The sequence below is a fragment of the Triticum urartu genome, chromosome 3A (genome assembly GCF_056163025.1).
Source record: "Triticum urartu cultivar PI428250 chromosome 3A, HENAU_Tu73, whole genome shotgun sequence".
Lineage (NCBI taxonomy): Eukaryota > Viridiplantae > Streptophyta > Magnoliopsida > Poales > Poaceae > Triticum > Triticum urartu.
In genome coordinates this window covers 407516393-407535531 of record NC_141875.1, presented here as the reverse complement: position 1 = coordinate 407535531, position 19139 = coordinate 407516393, and the positions used below count along the sequence as shown (strand labels likewise).

At 43.8% G+C, this 19139-nt stretch overlaps 1 protein-coding gene across 2 annotated transcripts; it reads right to left on the bottom strand.

The window, feature by feature from the left end:
* Positions 1 to 1976: 1976 nt before the first annotated feature.
* Positions 1977 to 5430, bottom strand: LOC125544199 (Adaptin ear-binding coat-associated protein 1 NECAP-1). Of its 2 annotated transcripts, XM_048707791.2 has the most exons (8): positions 5025 to 5425; positions 4874 to 4905; positions 4329 to 4429; positions 4176 to 4248; positions 4015 to 4046; positions 3661 to 3751; positions 3140 to 3251; positions 1977 to 2539 (listed from the first exon to the last, which is right to left on the bottom strand). In XM_048707791.2, exons 1-8 carry the CDS (start codon positions 5115 to 5117, stop codon positions 2150 to 2152), a joined length of 924 nt encoding a protein of 307 aa, XP_048563748.1. In that variant the 5' UTR covers positions 5118 to 5425; the 3' UTR covers positions 1977 to 2149. The 2 variants fall into 2 exon arrangements, with proteins under 2 accessions (XP_048563748.1, XP_087403345.1); XM_087547219.1 differs by having other exon boundaries at positions 4015 to 4248; positions 5025 to 5430.
* Positions 5431 to 19139: the final 13709 nt, after the last annotated feature.

The following is a 19139-nucleotide window of genomic DNA, read 5'->3' as shown; positions in this document are numbered from 1 at the left end:
TATATCAATATGTTTTTTAGGAAAAGATCAATCCAAGATTGTCTGGCTTGGGCCTTTGAATACATACATCAGTGAAAGCAGCGAAAGCAAGAAATAATTATTTTAACGCTTGACTTTGAGAAGGCCTTTGATGTGATTGAGCATGAGACTCTTTTTCAAATTCTGAAAGGAAAAAGCTTTGGTGATATATGGATCAAGTGGATGAGCATGGTCCATAGCACATGCTTCTCATCTGTATTGCTTAATGGGGTTCCAGGAAAACAATTTCACTGTAAAAGAGGGGTTAGACAAGGGTACCCTCTCTCCCCTCTTATTTTTGTTCTAGTCGCTGATCTTTTGCAAACCATTCTTAATGAAGCAATGAATGCCAATTTGATTCAGGTACCCCATTTACCACATTCCAACCAAGATTTTCCAGTGATTTAGTATGCAGAGGACACCATCTTGATCATGCGAGTAGAGGAACCTCAAATTCTTCAACTCAATAATCTTCTGACTCATTTTTCTGCTCAAACTAGTCTGAAGATTAACTATAGAAAATTAGTTTTGCTTCCATTGAATGTGCCCGATGAAATCCGAACAGAATTCTTGATCTTCTGGGACGCAAGCTGGGTAACTTTCCACTCACATATCTGGGCCTCCTCTAAGAGATGGAAGATTGAAAAATGAAGGTTTTAGTCCTATTTTGTCAAGTAATAGAGCGAAGGTTGGTCGGATGCTCCACAATGCTATCATATGATGGAAGACTACAACTTATTAAATTTGTGTTCTCTTTCATGCCTATTTTCTTCATGTGTGCTTTAGCCCTACCTGCTGGTGTCATTGAGCAAATAAACAAATACTTCATACACTTCGTTTGGAGGAAATATGGACAAGAAAACTCTGGGCAAACTTTAATAGCCTGGAACACAGTACACAAGCCTAAAAGTCGGGGTGGGATTGGTATCCTAGATGTGGTTGTCCACAATAAAGCTCTCTTGATGAAAACCCTTAAAAAAATTCTTCAATAAAGAAAGTCTTCCTTGGGTGCAACTAATTTGGGACAAATACTACTCCGAGGAATTTCTGGTGAGAGGATGGTGGATTCTAGCTAGTGGAAGGCACACCTCAAACTATTCTAGCATATGGTTAACAGTGCTGACATTTATGTCTTCTTCCACACCCCTCTCTTAGCTCAAGCTTTTGCTCAGCTGAATGAGCTTCAATTGTTGCTTTCTCAACACACCAATTGGCAGAATCAAGATAGGTGGATATGCTCTAATAATAATAAGACTACTCTTCCATCTTAATGTACAATACTATGATAGATGGAGTGGAAGCACACAAGATCTTCAAATGGCTCTGGAATGTGCTGACAGGATTAGGCATAAGATATTTTTCTAGCTACTGCTTCATGATAGGGTCAACACAAAAAACTCTTAAGAGGAAAACCATGCACTTGGACTGCTATGACTTTGTTATTTTGCATGAGGGTGCTGAAGAACCCGCTCTTCATCTTTTTTGGGACTGTCTTTTTCCTCAGGACTGTTGGGCCTCTATAATCACCTATAGGCAAAGAGGAACTTATACGTATGATGAGATTTTACTAGCCCATCAGAAATTTCCCAAGGCCTTGGAGATGGATATAATTATTCTAGGGTGCTGGAACTTATGGATTCTAAGAAATGGCAAGATTTTCAGGAAGTTCCTTGCAGAAATTCCTGGAAATTCTTGCTCAATAAAGACATGACCCTTCTAATTCACAGTTTCAAAATTAAGCATGAACAAGCCCTCAAGGATTGGATTATTTCCAATCTGGGATGATGTTTCACTCTAGTTGATCAAATCTATGGGGATACCTAGATCAGGAATTGGATAGGATCTGCCGCTTTTTCCTTGTTCTTTTCTTTCTTTCCTTGGCTACTTTTTACATATTACTCATTTAAATTTAATAGAAAATATGTGCTTAAAAAAATTCCAGAATGTTTCCATCCATGTGTTCTACGGCTTATATATGTATTCTTAATTTATACGGCTTATCATATGACAGCTCTCTGTACAACAACTCGGGTGGCCAAAAAAAGTCACAACTGACGGGAGATCCAAGAAAAAGAAAGGAGACATGTATGTGTCCACGTAATAAAGTTGACGTATGTACAGGATACATGATTCAAGCAGCAGCCTGGAAGTCCCCAAAGTCAAACTCATCATCCACGCTTCCTTGTTTGCTCTTCTCTGCTGCGGCTGGTTGATTACGAGGAGCAGCTTCTGCTCTAGCTTCCACGATATCATCCAGTGCTTCTTCTTGTGAAGGAAATTCTGCTTTGAAAGGAGCGGCGACGTCCCCGGCATCGCCGGTGCCTGGTTGTTCCTGGGAAGGAAATTCTGCTTTGAAAGGGGAAATGGCAACTCCAGAATCAGTTGGAGACACGGGTGAGGGTGGAGGTGGTGGGAGTTTGAGGGACACTGTGGCCTCCTTGGTGTTTGCTTTTTCATTGAACGACAGCTTGTTCAGACCTTGCTCGAAAAATGCAGATTTTGTCTTGCTGGCACTTTCTTTCTGCATAACAGACCCAAAAATCAGGGGCATGTTACGTGAGGAACATGAGAAATACAAGGCAATTCAAGTGCTTATCAAAGGCATGCATACAAATTTATTACTGTAGCATAATACACTTTAGTCAACTAATTTTGCCGCATGAACGAAAATATTCTTAACTATAGCTTAGTAAGGTTCAGTTTTTTCTCAAGTTCTTACGTGACAGCAGCTCAAACTGATATATCCCCGAACATGCAAGGGTATATGATGTTCTCAAATGCCATTGGAGGAACCTTGAAGATGCACTAGACTGTGTTTTCTAGGTCAAGATAAGAAGATTACCCCAATTCAATAAATCCCATGCATGACCGGAAACGGAGGTTGCACACAGAATAATTGTGCATCTTAAAGTGGAAAATACTAGTTAAGCATAAAAAATCATATATGCTACTCCCTCTGATCCAAAAAAAGTGTCGTGCCTTTAGTTCAGCTTCAGTTCAAATTTGAACTAAAGCCACTTTTTTTTGGATCGGAGGGAGTAATTTTTAAGACACTTAAAAATAATCCCATGACCAAGCTTTAATTCATTTCTCCTGGAATAAGAAGTCAATGAAAACTTACATTTTTTAGTTGGAGAACTAAAGTTTCCCCTTCTTTGAGGCTATAATCCACTGATGACGTATTCTCATAGTGCTGCACCATCTCTTCAGCGGTCTTCTTCTTGTTTAGATATCTTTGATAATGTAAGAGAACAACAGATTATATGAACAACTTATTGTACAACTCTAATACCATACACCAATATATTTAGAAATAATAAAGAAACAGGAAAGAAGAAGAAAAGTGACTGGCCAAGAAATATTTCATATAACTTTAAAAGAAATATTTTTGTCAACTGGAAGTGCATTCAAAGTTCTGAGCATTGCTCAGTGACCTGACTGGATTCATGTAATAGACCAACTTAGTATTAAAATTGTTGTTTCAAAACAATAATATATTGTGCTAAGCAGACATTACTTTTTGATCTAATGGAATTCCACATATATAGTCTCTGGTCGTGGACTGACTTGCATGGGAAACATTCATGTGACAATCCAAATTACAGGCAACATATTGTGTTTCAAGATAAGATAAAAGGATACTTCATATGGTCATGTAGAGCAGCTTGGAAGTCATATGCTTCAGTTCTTTCACGGAAGCCTAACCCTATAAAAGCATGACGCTGACGCCCATCTGCAGTGCATAGTAAGAATTGTCATGCTTCTATATACGAACCATTGCAAGAAATGGTGCTAACCAGATCAAGTAATATGCTCAGCACCTCAATACTACTTGTCAAATACCATGCTCACCATCTCAACACAACTTAACAAACACTATGCTCACCAGCTCGACACTAAGTATCAAATACTATGTCAAACGGCTAAACTCAGCAGTAAGTAGAATGTCAGTGCAAATGCAAGATCTTATAACTCGAGGGAAAGACAAGTTATCACCTATATTCTCTTCAATGCGAAGTACAAAATATCTGCAAGCAATAAGAATCGTTTCAGGTTCTGCTAATAGAGTATTTGCGGTGTCTAACCCAGAATGGAACTGCAAAGGCACACATTTCATTATACAATTAGACTGCCCTGTGGCAGCAATATATACCGACCTGCTGCTATCAATTACAGCTTCCACCGGATGTGGTTCGCCTTCTCTCAGAAATGCCCTGGCATACAGCTCACCTGAAATGAGCAAGAGAAATTAAGAAGTCAGGATTACAAACGCTACAAAGGAATGGCCAGCAGTAACAAAATTACTGTACCAGTGCTCTTGTCTTCCAGTTTGATGACACATTCTTCTCCCTTGCTGGCAACCTTAAGTGCCCCTTCCCAAGCCCATTTGTTGACATTCCACTCATCAGCCCTAGATGTCACTAATGTTAGATCATTTTCAATAAATTGCGGAAGGCATGATATGGTCTGAGGAGTGGATTAATCCTATGGTGGGGTAGTCCATGATATATGTAGGATTTCCTTCCTAGTCTTTTTTTCAATTATCACGTTCGTATAAGCAATGACGCGGTTGCGAACTGGTGATACATTCAAACCAAATAGAAGATAAGTTCAATCCATCACTCGAACCGGACACCAAAAAGGACGAACAGGCAATCGTGAAGCAAAATAGTGCATTAGCTTTGCAATCAAGTTTGCAAATGCGAAAAAAATGCTGAAACAAGGCCTGCAACCTTTAGCTAATTGTGATTTTCCTGGTCTATTTAGCTACTAACGCTATTCAACCTGACAGTCAACAGATACAAATCCTAACAAACCGTTATCAGATTCTTCAACGAACTAAGAGGAGCAGAACCTGTAAGAGGCGGCCGTCTTCCTAGGAGGTATCTGCACACAAAAAGGCCCCAAAACGTCAGGCCGTCGGCAACACATTCATGCACAGCAAGCGCTCGATGAATCCCCATCACTAGATTGTCACAGAAACCAAAGAGAATTAGGACGAATACCAGATAGACGTAGCACTCGGCGACCTGGAACAGCACGAGCTCCACCGCCTCGGGCTCGGTCTCCGCCTGCGGCTGCTCGCTGCCGCTCGCCATGGCGCCGGCCGCCGAATCAAGGTAGGGGTATAGACCTCTCTTTGCAGGGGAGGAGCGAATCGGGTGCGGGGGTGATTTGGGAGGGATCGGGTGGGATAAGCAGTGGTTGGATCCGAGCTCCGAATGTGGCGACACGGAGTGTGAAGAGGAGGGATCCTTTGGGTTGGGAGGTGAGAGGGGAGAGACTGAGGAGGACGAGGAATGTAGGAAGGAGAAGGGAAGGTGTTGAGAGTTGTCCTTGTCGACCGGCGCCAGCCCTGGCCGGTCACCTCCCTGCCCCTTAGATGAGAGGGTGCGGGGCCGTCTGATCCTCCCCTCTCCCACGCCTATCACCGTGGTAACCACCCTTATATAATAGGATTATCATAGGAATAGAAATTTTATAGAAAATGAGATGGCATGTATCTCAAATTCTATGAGTAGGAATAGGAAATGAGATGTCATTTGGTTGACATCAAAGGAATTTTTCCATTAAGTCTGGGCTCATTTTTATTTTCCTATGAAATGTGGAGGATAGGAATCAATCCTATGTAGGAATAGGAATCCATTCCTATAAACCAAAAGGCTCTAAAGGAAAAATCCCTATAAGAATCCTATCCTCTAAAATTCCTATGAAATTCTTCCAAACCAAAGGAGGCCTTAGCTCGATGTTTGTCATCGTCATCAACTGCCGCCAAACCCCACCGCATTTCGCTACTGCTGTTTGCCGCCGCCTATCGAGCAGCACGCCTCACAAATTTGCCGCGGCACGGATGGTCACTAGCCACCAGTCTCGGCTATACTCATTGCGTCGACTGTCTTGCTCTGCACCGACCGCCCTCCTCCGCGTCGCGTGTCCCAATGAGGAAAAAATTGATCGCCATTGAAGCAGCATCAACTCGCCCTCGCAAAAATCGGCACCGGTTATCGACGGGATCAGGACGGGGGTACCCCTTGGGCCTCCCCAAAGGAGCCATCGAGGGCCCTCCGTGAGGTCAACCCGATGGGCCATGGGAAGTGCTCGGGGGAACTCCCTCTTTTCCGAGAGAGGAGGTCCCGCATCCCAGCATGTCTGGTCGTGCCCAAGTGGCTAGGAAAGATGATCTGACATAAGAGGGGCATACCTCGGCAAGGACCATGACATGAAAAGCTAGGGCATGGGCATGTACCGCCCTCTACGAGAAGGTATGGATTAAAGTGATGTGAAGGGGGTAGGTAAAAATGTAGCTATCGATGTCACGGTATAGGTGGTATCGATGAATGTAAAATCATGAATAACTTGTGTACTGTTTGATCTAACCGTTGGGAACCCATCGGTTATGGGTACGGGTAAAGTTTTATATCCATGGGTACGCGTATGGGAAGAATTTTGTACCCATTGACTACACGGGTATGTGTATGGTATTGCTCTACCTACCCCATACCTTGCCCATTTCCATCTTTAGCTTATATAGATGTCGTGGGTACCTAGGGTTACATATGGTCGATTACATATGAAGACAAGTATGCTGAAGACTGCATTCGTTCCTTGGAGTATGCGTCAGGTCTTTGGAAGATCCCATCTTGATTCCTTCAAGGGCCCGATGTGTGATCTTTTTACACTCATTCACCTTTGTTTAAACCCAGATATTTCATTTAAAAAAGAGATATTCGCTCCGATATTGCCACTAATGACCAATGAATGTATAGGATTCCACAAATCCTCTCTTTGATGTGTTTCCACGTGGAATGGGCTAAAAAGGGAAGAAATCATGTGTGGAAATGGAATGGAAGGAGAATGGAGAAAGAAGGAATCAACATGAGGCGTTTCTGCGAAGACAGAGCAAAAGACGGTGTTCCATACGGGCACGTGAGCACGTATGAGTGCCTGTATGGATACCACAAGTGGTGTTCAAGTTATCATTCATGACAAGAAGTGTAGCAAAAAAAGAGCTAAGTTGAAAAACTTTGAAATGAATTCTTTGTTGTAGTTGCATTTCTTCCTTGAACAATTTTGGCCTTTGTATGAGAAACCCGCACGCTAAGGAACCTTGTCACGACCAGTTGCTCTCTTACTTTGTTTCGAGTCTGTTTGACAACTTAAGTAGCTGCACTGTGACCGTCAAGTGTGACCTTGCCAGCAGCGGCACTTCCGGCATGCTGCTAAGGACCTGTTCCTCAAGCGCTCGCAGCAAGAGTGTAGGGAGATAGCACAAAACCATTCATCATATAGTAAGTTGTATTACATCAGAAGCCAAATGCAGTTCTAACTTAAGATGAGTCTGTCTTTTACATGAACTACATTTACAGCCAAATGATACAAGTGAAGGGCTAGTCCTTGTGCTGGCCCTTAGTCCTAGGGATCTCGGTGACCTTGTCGGCAAGCGGCCGTTGCTCCTCGGCAGCCTTGGTGTCCACTCCCTTCAGCAATCTTTTGAAAGCCTTGGAGATGTCAAGGCCAGGGTTCCAGCACATGAGCTTGACGAGCACCTTGAAGAGGACATCACGATAGAACGCGCGGGACTAGTGGGCGAGGCTGGTGGATCTCTCTGCATGGTGCATCTCTAGTGCCTTGATGAGATTCTAGAAGAAGTGCGTCAGCCTGGCACTTGCGGCCTCATGCTTGTCATCCATGAAGATGTAGTTGTCCATCTTCATGATGGTCAGCTGCGAACTGAGGCGTTCCGCGATGTCGACAAGGCTAGTGGTCCAGAGCTCCACGTTATCCCTCGGATCATTGATGGACTTCTCAACGCCGACGAGTGAAGCCTTCTCATTGTTCTAGTTCACTAGCAAGTCCTTCTCCCTTTTCCTGCTGGCCTCGAGATCTTGCTCCGGAGTTTTGAATTTGAGCTTGAGGTCAGCAATGGAATTGTTGGCGGTGGACAGCTCCATATTCTTGGCAGAGATGAAAGTCTGTAGTTCAGCCAAGGTGCAGGCCACCTTCTCTGCATCGGCCTTGTTGTCGGCCAGAGCTTCCTCAAGCTTCTTGACTTTGGCATCCAGCTTCGCTTTGATGACCTCGGCAGCTTTTGCAGCCTTGGCGGCCTCTACAAGCTTGTCGGCGTGATCAGTGATGGTAGATGGAACTACATCGGTATTTCCCTGGAGAGGGAGGGGTGATGTAGCACAGCGACGGTAGGTATTTTCCCTCAGTTATGAAACCAAGGTATCGAACCAGTAGGAGAACCAAGCAACACAACGTAAGCAGCACCTGCACACAAATAACAAAACCTCGCAACCCGACGTGTTGAAGGGGTTGTCAATCCCTTCCGGGGTACGGCGCCTCAAGATAGGCAAACGGACGTGAGGTAAATTGTAGTAGATTGATAGATCGAACGCCAAATAAAATAAATAAAGATAAAACGCAGCAAGGTATTTTTGTATTTTTTGATTTAATAGATCTGAATAAAAATGCAAAGGAAAAGTAGATCGCAAGGCAAATATATGAGAAAGAAGACCCGGGGGCCGTAGGTTTCACTAGTGGCTTCTCTTGAGAAAAATAGCAAACGGTGGGTAAACAAATTACTGTTGGGCAACTGATAGAACTTCAAATAATTATGACAATATCCAGGCAATGATCATTACATAGGCATCACGTCCAAGATTAGTAGACCGACTCCTACCTGCATCTACTACTATTACTCCACACATCGACCGTTATCCAGCATGCATCTAGTGTATTAAGTTCATGGAAAACATAGTAATGCAATAAGAACGATGGCATGATGTAGACAAGATCCATTTATTGAAGGAAATATGCCCTAGAGGCAATAATAAAGTTATTATTTATTTCCTTATATCATGATAAATGTTTATTATTCATGCTAGAATTGTATTAACCGGAAACATGATACATGTGTGAATACATAGACAAACAGAGTGTCACTAGTATGCCTCTACTTGACTAGCTCGTTGATCAAAGATGGTTATGTTTCCTAGCCATAGACATGATTTGTCATTTGATTAACGGGATCAAATCATTAGGAGAATGATGTGATTGACTTGACCAATTCCGTTACCTTAGCACTTGATCATTTAGTATGTTGCTATTGCTTTCTTCATGACTTATACATGTTCCTATGACTATGAGATTATGCAACTCCTGTTTACCGGAGGAACACTTTCTGTGCTACCAAACATCACAACGTAACTGGGTGATTATAAAGGTGCTCTATAGGTGTCTCCGAAGGTACTTGTTGAGTTGGCGTATTTCGAGATTAGGATTTGTCACTCCAATTGTCGGAGAGGTATCTCTAGGCCCACTCGGTAATGCACATCACTATAAGCCTTGCAAGCATTGTAACTAATGAGTTAGTTGCGGGATGATGTATTACAAAACGAGTAAATAGACTTGCTGGTAACGAGATTGAACTAGGTATTGAGATACTGACGATCGAAACTCGGGCAAGTAACATACCGATAACAAAGGGAACAACGTATGTTGTTATGCGGTTTGACCGATAAAGATCTTCGTAGAATATGTGCGAGCCAATATGAGCATCCAGGTTCCGCTATTGGTTACTGACTGGAGACGTGTCTCGGTCATGTCTACATAGTTCTCGAACCCGTAGGGTCCGCACGCTTAAAGTTCAGTGGCGATCGGTATTATGAGTTTTTGTGTTTTGATGTACCAAAGGTAGTTCGGAGTCCCGGATATGATCACGGACATGATGAGGAGTCTCGAAATGGTCGAGACGTAAAGATCGATATATTGGACGACTATGTTCGATCACCGGAAAGGTTCCGGAAGGTTTTAGACATATACCGGAGTACGGGGGGTTACCGGAACCCCCCGGGGGCTTAATGGGCCTACATGGGCCTTAGTGGAAATAGAGGGCAGCAAGGGGAGTGTGGGGCGCGCCCCCAAGGCCCAAACCGAATTGGTTTAGGGCAAGGGGGCGGCCCTCTCTTTCCTTCCCCTCCTCTCCCTTTCCTTTCCCCTCTCCTACTCCTACTAGGAAAAGGAGGAGTCCTACTCCTAGTGGGAGTAGGACTCCCCCTCTTAGCGTGCCTCTCCCTGGTCGGCCGCCTCCTCCCCCTTGCTCCTTTATATACGGGGGCAAGGGGGCACCCCAGAGACACAACAATTGATCATTGATCTCTTAGCCGTGTGCGGTGCCCCCCTGCACCATAATCCACCTCGATCATATCGTAGCGATGCTTAGGTGAAGCCCTGCGTCGGTAGCATCATCATCACCATCACCACACCATCGTGCTGACGAAACTCTCCTGTGAAGTTTTGCTGGATCGGAGCTCGCGGGACGTCATCGAGTTGAACGTGTGCATAACCCGGAGGTGCCGTGCGTTCGGTACTTGGATCGGTCGGATCGTGAAGACGTACGACTACATCACCCGTGTTGTGCTAAAGCTTCCGCATTTGGTCTAAGAGGGTACGTAGACACACTCTTCCCTCTCATTGCTATGCATCACCATGATCTTGTGTGTGCGTAGGATTTTTTTTGAAATTACTACGTTCCCCAACAGTGGCATCCGAGCCAGGTTATTGCGTAGATGTTATAGGCACGAGTAGAACACAAGTGAGTTGTGGGCGATACAAGTCATACTGCTTACCAGCATGTCATAGTTTGGTTCAGCGGTATTGTTGGATAAAGCGGCCCGGACCGACATTACGCGTACGCTTACGCGAGACTGGTTCTACCGACGTGCTTTGCACAGAGGTGGCTCGCGGGTGTCAGTTTCTCCAACTTTAGTTGAACCAAGTGTGGCTACGCCCGGTCCTTGTGAAGGTTAAAACAACACTAACTTGACGAACTATCGTTGTGGTTTTGATGCATAGGTAAGAACGGTTCTTGCTCAGCCCGTAGCAGCCACATAAAACTTGCAACAACAAAGTAGAGGACGTCTACCTTGTTTTTGCAGGGCATGTTGTGATGTGATATGGACAAGACATGATGCTATATTGTATGAGATGATCATGTTTTGTAACAGAGTTATCGGCAACTGGCAGGAGCCATATGGTTGTCGCTTTATTGTATGTAATGCAATCGCCATGTAATTGCTTTACTTTATCACTAAGCGGTAGCAATAGTCGTAGAAGCAATAGTTGGCTAGACGACAGCGATGCTACGATGGAGATCAAGGTGTCGCGCCGATGACGATGGTGATCATCACTACAAAAAATACACTTCCGTGATGATACGCGTTTGTCACAGTAGGTCGCGTTTTTTGTCATGCATGTACATCCATGACAAATTTATGACAGAATCAAGATAGTCATACATGTGCTGTCGTAGAAGTGTTCCATGACATTACCAAAATTATCATCACGGAAGTGTCCACTTCCATGACGATAAATCGCGCGTCATAGAAGTGCTTTCGTCAAGGGTGACCGACACGTGGCATCCACCGTAACGGAACGCCGTTAAGCTATCGGGTCGGGTTTTGGATCCGATAACCCGTTAACAGCCCCGACCAATGGGGATTTTCCACGTGTAAAATCATCATTGGCTGGAGGAGACACGTGTCAGGCCCGCGTTGGCACAGGTGTCACTCATCCAATGGGCGAGACGCGCCTATGATATGTTGACACGTGGACCGGCCCATCAAGTTTAAATGGGCCGGCCCAACTGAAGGCCCACAAGATTTTGCGGACCATAATGGGACGGCCCAGCTAAAGGCCCACGAGATTTTGCGGACCATAATGGGCTGGCCCAGCTAAAGGCCCACAAGATTTTGCGGGCCATAATGGGCCGGCCTAGGTAAAGGCCCACAAGATTTTTGTGTGCCATAATGGGCCGGCCCAGGTAAAGGCCCACAAGATTCTTGCGGATCATAATGGGCCGGCCCAGCTAAAGGCCCACGAGATTTCACCGACATTAATGGGTCGAACCAGCTGTAGGCCCACAAGATTTTGAGGACCCTAGTAGGCCGGCCCATTAACTGGATGCCATGTTTTGGGCCAAATGCCAGCCCATATTTGATCCGGTCCATTAATGGCCTGCCATGCTCTGGGCCTAATAGTGGCCCATATGAGATCCGGCCCGTTAAAAGCCTACCATGTTCTAGGCCAAATTACGGCCCAGATCATGTTCGGCCCTTTAAGAGTCTTTGGGCTCAATTATGGCCCATATCAGATTCGGCCCGTCAACTGGACACTATGCTTTTAGGCCGACTTGCTAAAGGCCCACTTAGTAATTCGGCATGATATTTGTTTTGACCTATTAAGGGCCCATTTAACATTTCGGCCCTATATTAATTTCGGCCTGTTAAAAGCCCGTCATATAGTTGGTCCTAACTACGGCCCAGTTTGCATCTGTCCTGCTCGTAGCCGATATCTTATTGGGCCAAACAAGGACCGAGAAAATTTTGGCCTGTTAAAAGCCCGTGATTTGATTCACACAATCATGGGCCGGGGTTCATTTCGGGCTGCTGCCGGCCCGTGAGCTGTTCGGCACGTTTCAGGCCCGCTAAAAACCTGGCCCGTTAGAGTCGAATGTTTCGGTTTGGTCGACTACATCTGATTTTTTTTTCAGGTAGCGAATGATGGCAGTAACTAGTAGGAATTAAGAACAAACCTACTCTATACAATAAAGAAATTATGGCATAGTAACTAAGAATAAACCTACACTATACAATAAAGGATTTAAGGTATATTACATCCACTGGGCATCGAAGTTCGCCACCAGTGATCATAAAGCGCAACGAAGAAGCAGATTACAAAAACTGGGCACCATTGCAGCGTAACAAAATAATACTGAACTGAGACCACTTCCAAGACAGTTCAAGAAAGGTTAGCCTTGCGGGGGAACTGCTGCGCAAGCTGCTGAGCAAGGCTGTGAGACCGGCCTAGCATGTCGGTCATAGCTTCCAGGTGTAGCTGTTTAGCGATGAGGTTCTGATTGGTGTTCTCCGCAATCTTTCTTAGAGATAGGACTTCAAGTCGAAGTTGAGTTGTAGAATGCCTTTCTGCTAGAACTTGGGACTGAAGAAGTCGAACTGATTCAGAGAACGAATTCTGTGAGCTTGTCTGACTGTTAGTCTCAAGTAACTTGAACACTGCATCAAGACAATACTTTGGGGTTGTCTCGCTATCTTCAAGATGTTTTGCCTTCTTTGCTGCAATATATGTTGGTTTTTTCTCACAGCCTTCAGCAGACTTGTGCATGCCATCAGGCATATCACCCTGAAACAAAAGTAGAGAGATGACAGGTTTTGCACGTGTATAAACAAAGATGATAACTATTCTGTCAACTCTATCCAATTTCAAATTAGAAAATAAAGAGTAAGTTCAAAATATCAATAGCATAATTTGGCATTGTTCATAATGCGGGGAGCTTCACCACACTACTGGATTACCATGTCAACATAACAAGCATAGATGAAGGGCAAAGAAAATCATTGTATCTATTTTGGATAATGTGCATGGCATGTTGTTCATATCATCAGCCACATCAGTAAGATAAAAACAGGAGATGACAAGGTGCAAACGTGGGCTGCTTCACCACACACTGGATTATAGATCCACAAAAACAAGCATACATATAGGGAGTATTAAGTAATGTGCATGGTATGAATAAGGAATTTGGTTTTACAAGTAAAACTTAGAACTTACGGTTCTTACAAACATGCATTTTGGTAGAAACAGCAAACTAAACAACAGTAAACAATAGGGAGTATGAGCAAATTAAACAGCAGTTGAGGATAAAGTCTTTAGAAGGACTGACTTACATTAACAGTTAACACCGGCTTTATAATGCCCTTCTCCATGTCAAGGGAAGGATAACTCAAGAATTTCAGCACAGAATCTTCTTCATAAGCATTGCCTGTACTCTACATTTTGTAGAGAGTAATTATAGATATGATAATACTGGAAGGGATAGAGGATAATGAAGATAAGATGCAAATTGATGCTACATAATCAACTACCAATCCCTGGAAGTACAAGCGTTACAGGACAAAATGTACTGACAAGAGCAATGGGCTACACTTCTGCACTAGCATTGTCTGTGTATTCTACTTGTTAGTAAGATTAAATATAGATCTGATCTTTTTTAGTAAATGGTGGGCGAGGGAGATAAGATGCAGAATGCTACAAAATGAACCAATCCCTCTTCCCATAATACAAGAGTGTTTTGAACACTGGTGTACTGTAACAAACATTCTTATATTATGGGACGGAGGGAGTAGTTGTTAATGTAAGTACAGTGATAGACCACGTTCAATCCTTACAAGAGGACTACAGAGCTAAACCTCTTCAAAAGCATTGGGTTGATTCTAAATTTATGTAAGAGTCCATACGGATCTTATAATGTCCACCAAATGGACGATTACGAGGCTAACATGTGCAGTGATGCTACATAATCAAACAACTATGAAAGTAAGTATGGTCATACAGGGCAAGAGGTACTCACAAGAGCAATGCAGTGTGCAGTATAGTTGCGAGATTCTGTGGTCCCTTGAGAACGAATGTTCTTCTGCTAAGAGTTTTCGTACAAGTGAGACATTAAGGCAAATGCAGAAATGTAGTTCAAATTGTGATGTGATATCATAGACAATACCTTACGCTGCAGCCGAGACCAATGTGTAACAAGATTATTCCAGTCACCGTCGGATAAATGTAGCACCGGAGACTTTATAGAAATTTTGTTCAGAGGCTTGCCATCGAAGTGCGCTTGCCTCAGGTAGGAACGATACTTCATCAATGAGTGCTTGAAAAGTGCAACCAACCCTTGCTCGTCATCACAATCCAGTTTGCTCCTTGCCTATTTAAAAGAATGAAATCTTGTGTCTTCTGTCAGCAGAAACATATGCAGTAATGACCATGAATAACATTAGTACATTACTTACACGTAAGTTGCGGAGGAAGACTGGAAATTGTTTTGTGTTTGTGGTATAATCTTTCCATGAAGGAAAGATGCGCACAAAGTTCCTGACAACAACATAAGCTTCGTCTTCTAAACTGGGAAGAAATAGAACAGGGGTCCTATTTGCTGCAATTGGGGCTCTCTCTGGTTTGAAAAGGGATTTGGCAACTGGATTTGGTGTACTCTTTGCTGGAATGGGGGTTTTGCATCGTACAGCTGGTGCTATGTCAACTGGCATAATCATATTGTTTGCTGTAGTTGGGGTCTGCTGAGTTGGGGCATCAGAAATGACCAGTGTAGTAGGGCTAGAGTCTGCTAGAGTAGGGGTATTTTGTGGGTCAGGTGATATTGCAACTACACCTAATGGGCTATTTGATTTATCAGGTGCCACTACCTTTTCCAAATACTTTGCTTGTGCTCCTCCACGATCAGCAATCGCCCTCTTCCTTTTGAACGTCTGATACACAAGAACATCATTTGAATGGATAAATATGGTACGATGACAGATGGAATATGTACTGAAAATGGATAGGCAGGGCGTATTCACATACACGATGTGTAAACTAAGCTAATGGCAGTTCAACAAAGTAGAAGCAATGCAAAGCATCAGTTGCAAGATATGTGCGAGCAATGTAACCTTGGAAAGTTAGAGCAAGCACCTTGATGGGTGAATAAGATAGGGCATCTTCCTCTGACTCCTCCACTAGGGAGCTACATTGACTTAGGTCTCCCTCTAGCTTAGAATCACTCTTAGGATCATATTCTGAGCATGAATCTATAGGTGGAGAGCGTTTGCATTGCATTGCATCCAGACTTGATTTCAGTCCCTTAATGCCAAGTTTGACAGCCATGGCATTGTTCTGCTTTATTCTTTTCATGCGCGCAAGCTCATAATCATTATGATGCTGTTCAGAATCTAAGAGTCATGAAAACATAAAAGTAGTCAGATTATCTATTCCGAGGGCTGGAATTTTGAAAACCCTGTGAACTTTAGAGGTACTAAAGATTACCGAAATACATCTGAACCATTAAGTGTAGGTAGCACTAAGCACACAACAAACCCTAATGACAGTCCTGCCTAATGAGTAATGAATCAATTAGAAAATGGGTGATGAGGAGTGGCTGCTGAGTGTTGAGGACGCATCTCAGGATAAATCGGGTTGGCTTGGTGGGTGCGGCACGCCTAAGCCCTGAACGGACTGGGAAGGTAGGCACGGCGGCGCGCCCGGGCAGCGGTGACGCTATTCGGCGAGCGGCTCCTGGCCTCCTGTTATTCTGGCGTCTCCTGCTAGAGTCATGCCGTCCGGGGACAGCAAGTCACCGGCAAGGCAGGCGGCTGGGGGCGAGTAGAGATCGGAAGCGCGCAACAGAACAAAGGGGAATCGGGGCCTGGGACGATCCAAAATCCCAGGGTGGGCCGGCCCACCGTGGGCACCCTGTAGAGATACACACCCGAGCGGCGAACATGCATTTTCGAAACTAATTTAGGAAAATTTAGCTGACCAATTAAACAACTCTGTTTTAATAATATCAGATTCGTATTTGAACAACTAAGCTTGTTTAGCTTGATGGGTGGAGCAGTGTTATTATGACACGAAGCACGTATTCTGATCGTATAGTGATCATAAAAGGGGGAAACTCTAAGCATATTTTTTTTAGCAAAAGAGGGGTTCCCCTCTGATTTCTATTAAAGAAACCACCACACAACCAACATGATCAATTAAACCCTAAGCATGATCAATTAAATCGTATTATGGCTGTGCCATGGCAGATTTGAAGCTGCAAATCGGAGAAATGATATTTAGCATCCATTGTTTGCTTCGAACTAAGAACTAAATTCTAAGAGCTGAAAAGAAAGTAGAGTAACCAAGTTAAGATCTATTTTCTGGTTGAGATCAAAAAGTTGAGGAGATATGAAGTACCACCTCTCTTGCGGCACCGTGTAGGCATCCGGGGTGCGATGGCTGTCGGTGGCGTTGAAGCAGATCTGCGACGGTAGACAGGTGCATCAAGGGATAAGTCCCGTTGCGGTGGAAGAGAAGGTCGTGTGAGCAGCCCCGGCAAAGAGGACGACGGCGCCGATGAAGCGAGAGGACGCGATGCAAGGCTATTGGTCCATCGCTGTGGATGAGAAACGTCCATCTCTAGCAATGGACGACGCGGTCTTGGTAGGCGCTCCAGCATGGTGGAGGATGGTGGCGATGGATGTGGTGGAGGACGGCGCCGATAGATGGGGTGGCGGACGGAGGCTGGTGTGGGGATGGGGTGTTCTAGCACGGACGGTATACGAATGGGAAAATGGAGGGAGAGGTACGGGGAACCATGTTTTTGGGATGCGCCTGTCTGAAATATGGGAAAGTTATGAAATTATCCCCCATTTAAAATTTGGATGTCTCGTCGGTTGGGGATAGGACGGTAATCTCGCATCTCGCCAATATTTGCCCAGAGCGATTTCGGGCGAGGAGAGGGTGGTTGGCGCCCATGGTTGGCACCCACGGTGTATGAATGGGGCTGACAGGTAGGGCGGTTGTGTCACGTCTGAGTGAAGTTACAAACCTGCCCCTATTGAAAATATTTGCCTACATCGATTTCGGCCGAGCCGAGTTTGTTTTGCCGCCCACCGTGTATGAATGGGTAATGGAGGGAGAAACAGAGGTCTTTCGGACGAGCTTGAATCAAATGAGTTTTGCCGCCCATGTTTGACGCCCACCGTGTCGGAATGGGCTCAGAGGCGGTCGTGTCACGTCTAATTGAAGTTACTAACCTACCCCTATTTAGAGCAGTGGAAATCGGGCCGATGGATTGTCTGTGTAATGGGTAGACAGTAATTTCCATCTCCCAAACACTTGGCTTTGGGCAGCCGACGTGGGAGTGGACATTTTGCTGCTTCTTTCAAATTTTGGGACAATAAGCATCCACGTTTACCTTGACAACTAAATAGGAATCCATTTTGTATTCCTATATGAATCTTTATAAATCATTCTATGTGTTTTTATATATCTTCAAAAGGACGACAAAGATGTATTCCACTGTCATATATGAATATGGTTTACAAATGCTGATACTCAAATTCAGAAACTAGAATCCAGTTTAAGGTGAATTCGAATATTTGGAACACTTCATGTCCAACTCAAATGTCAGACGCATCATAATGTGTACTCCCATTTAGATATGTACACAAGCGATGTATCAAGATTCAAATACCGAGTCAATCAACCAAGAATGTACAGAACTAACAGACATATAAACACTTATAGAGTATATGGATCAATAATATCAACTAACATACATAAGCCAGGCCGCTGTACTTTTTTTTGGCTACAACAGCATCCTTTTTTAGCCAGCATCTTGGCCCTTTCCGATGCGTGCCACTTATGGTCCATCTATACTACTACTATTGCTGAATGCACATTCAGCCCGATTGGCATATTTGTAGGTCTGGCACAGCAATCCAAATGAAATGTCTCCGAGTCTTATCAATTAATACAGACTTGTGCTCAAATAAATTACAAACCAAAAAAAACAATTATTACATGATCTCTAAAATAAATGGTTTGATTGATTACATGAACAGACAACACAAAGGTTATTCAACTATGGAAAGAACATTTCACCTATGATTTACCAAGTAGGAATTTAATTTCCTTTTTTCCTTCAGGACCTTAACAATCTGGTCAGTCTCAGCTTGCTTCATTTTGAAATCCACCAAGTATTTAATGGTTGTCTTGAGTATTGCTTGTGATTGTGCTGTTTGCTTCCTCAACATGTCAACTTCATCTCTAAGTGCAGAAGCAGAATCTCTTTCTACCACTAGTTTAGCCTCTAGAGCATCAGCAGTTGGTAATTCATAATGCACGATTGGGCCGGTGCCACTGCTATGGGATGATGCAACGTCCATGGGGGCCTCGCTCTTTGATCTTGGGCTAACCTGTTTTGCCATTAAAGTTCTGATTGGATTCAGAAAAGTTGAAGTTAGCAAAACATCTCAACTGGGAGTTATAACAGCAAACCAGTTAAACAAACAAGGAATTAAAGAGTTTCAATTGAATGCTGAAAAGTAGTTATTAACATCATTATAACCCGCTGTTGCAGCAGCAAAGCAGTTAAACAAACAAGTAGATATTTAAGTTAAGGCAAACAGGTAATTCTTAACAGTAAGTATTAAACACATAGATAGGCGCAGTCTACAATATGATTAACAGGTTGTGCCATTATGTAATTAGTAGCAAACTAAATT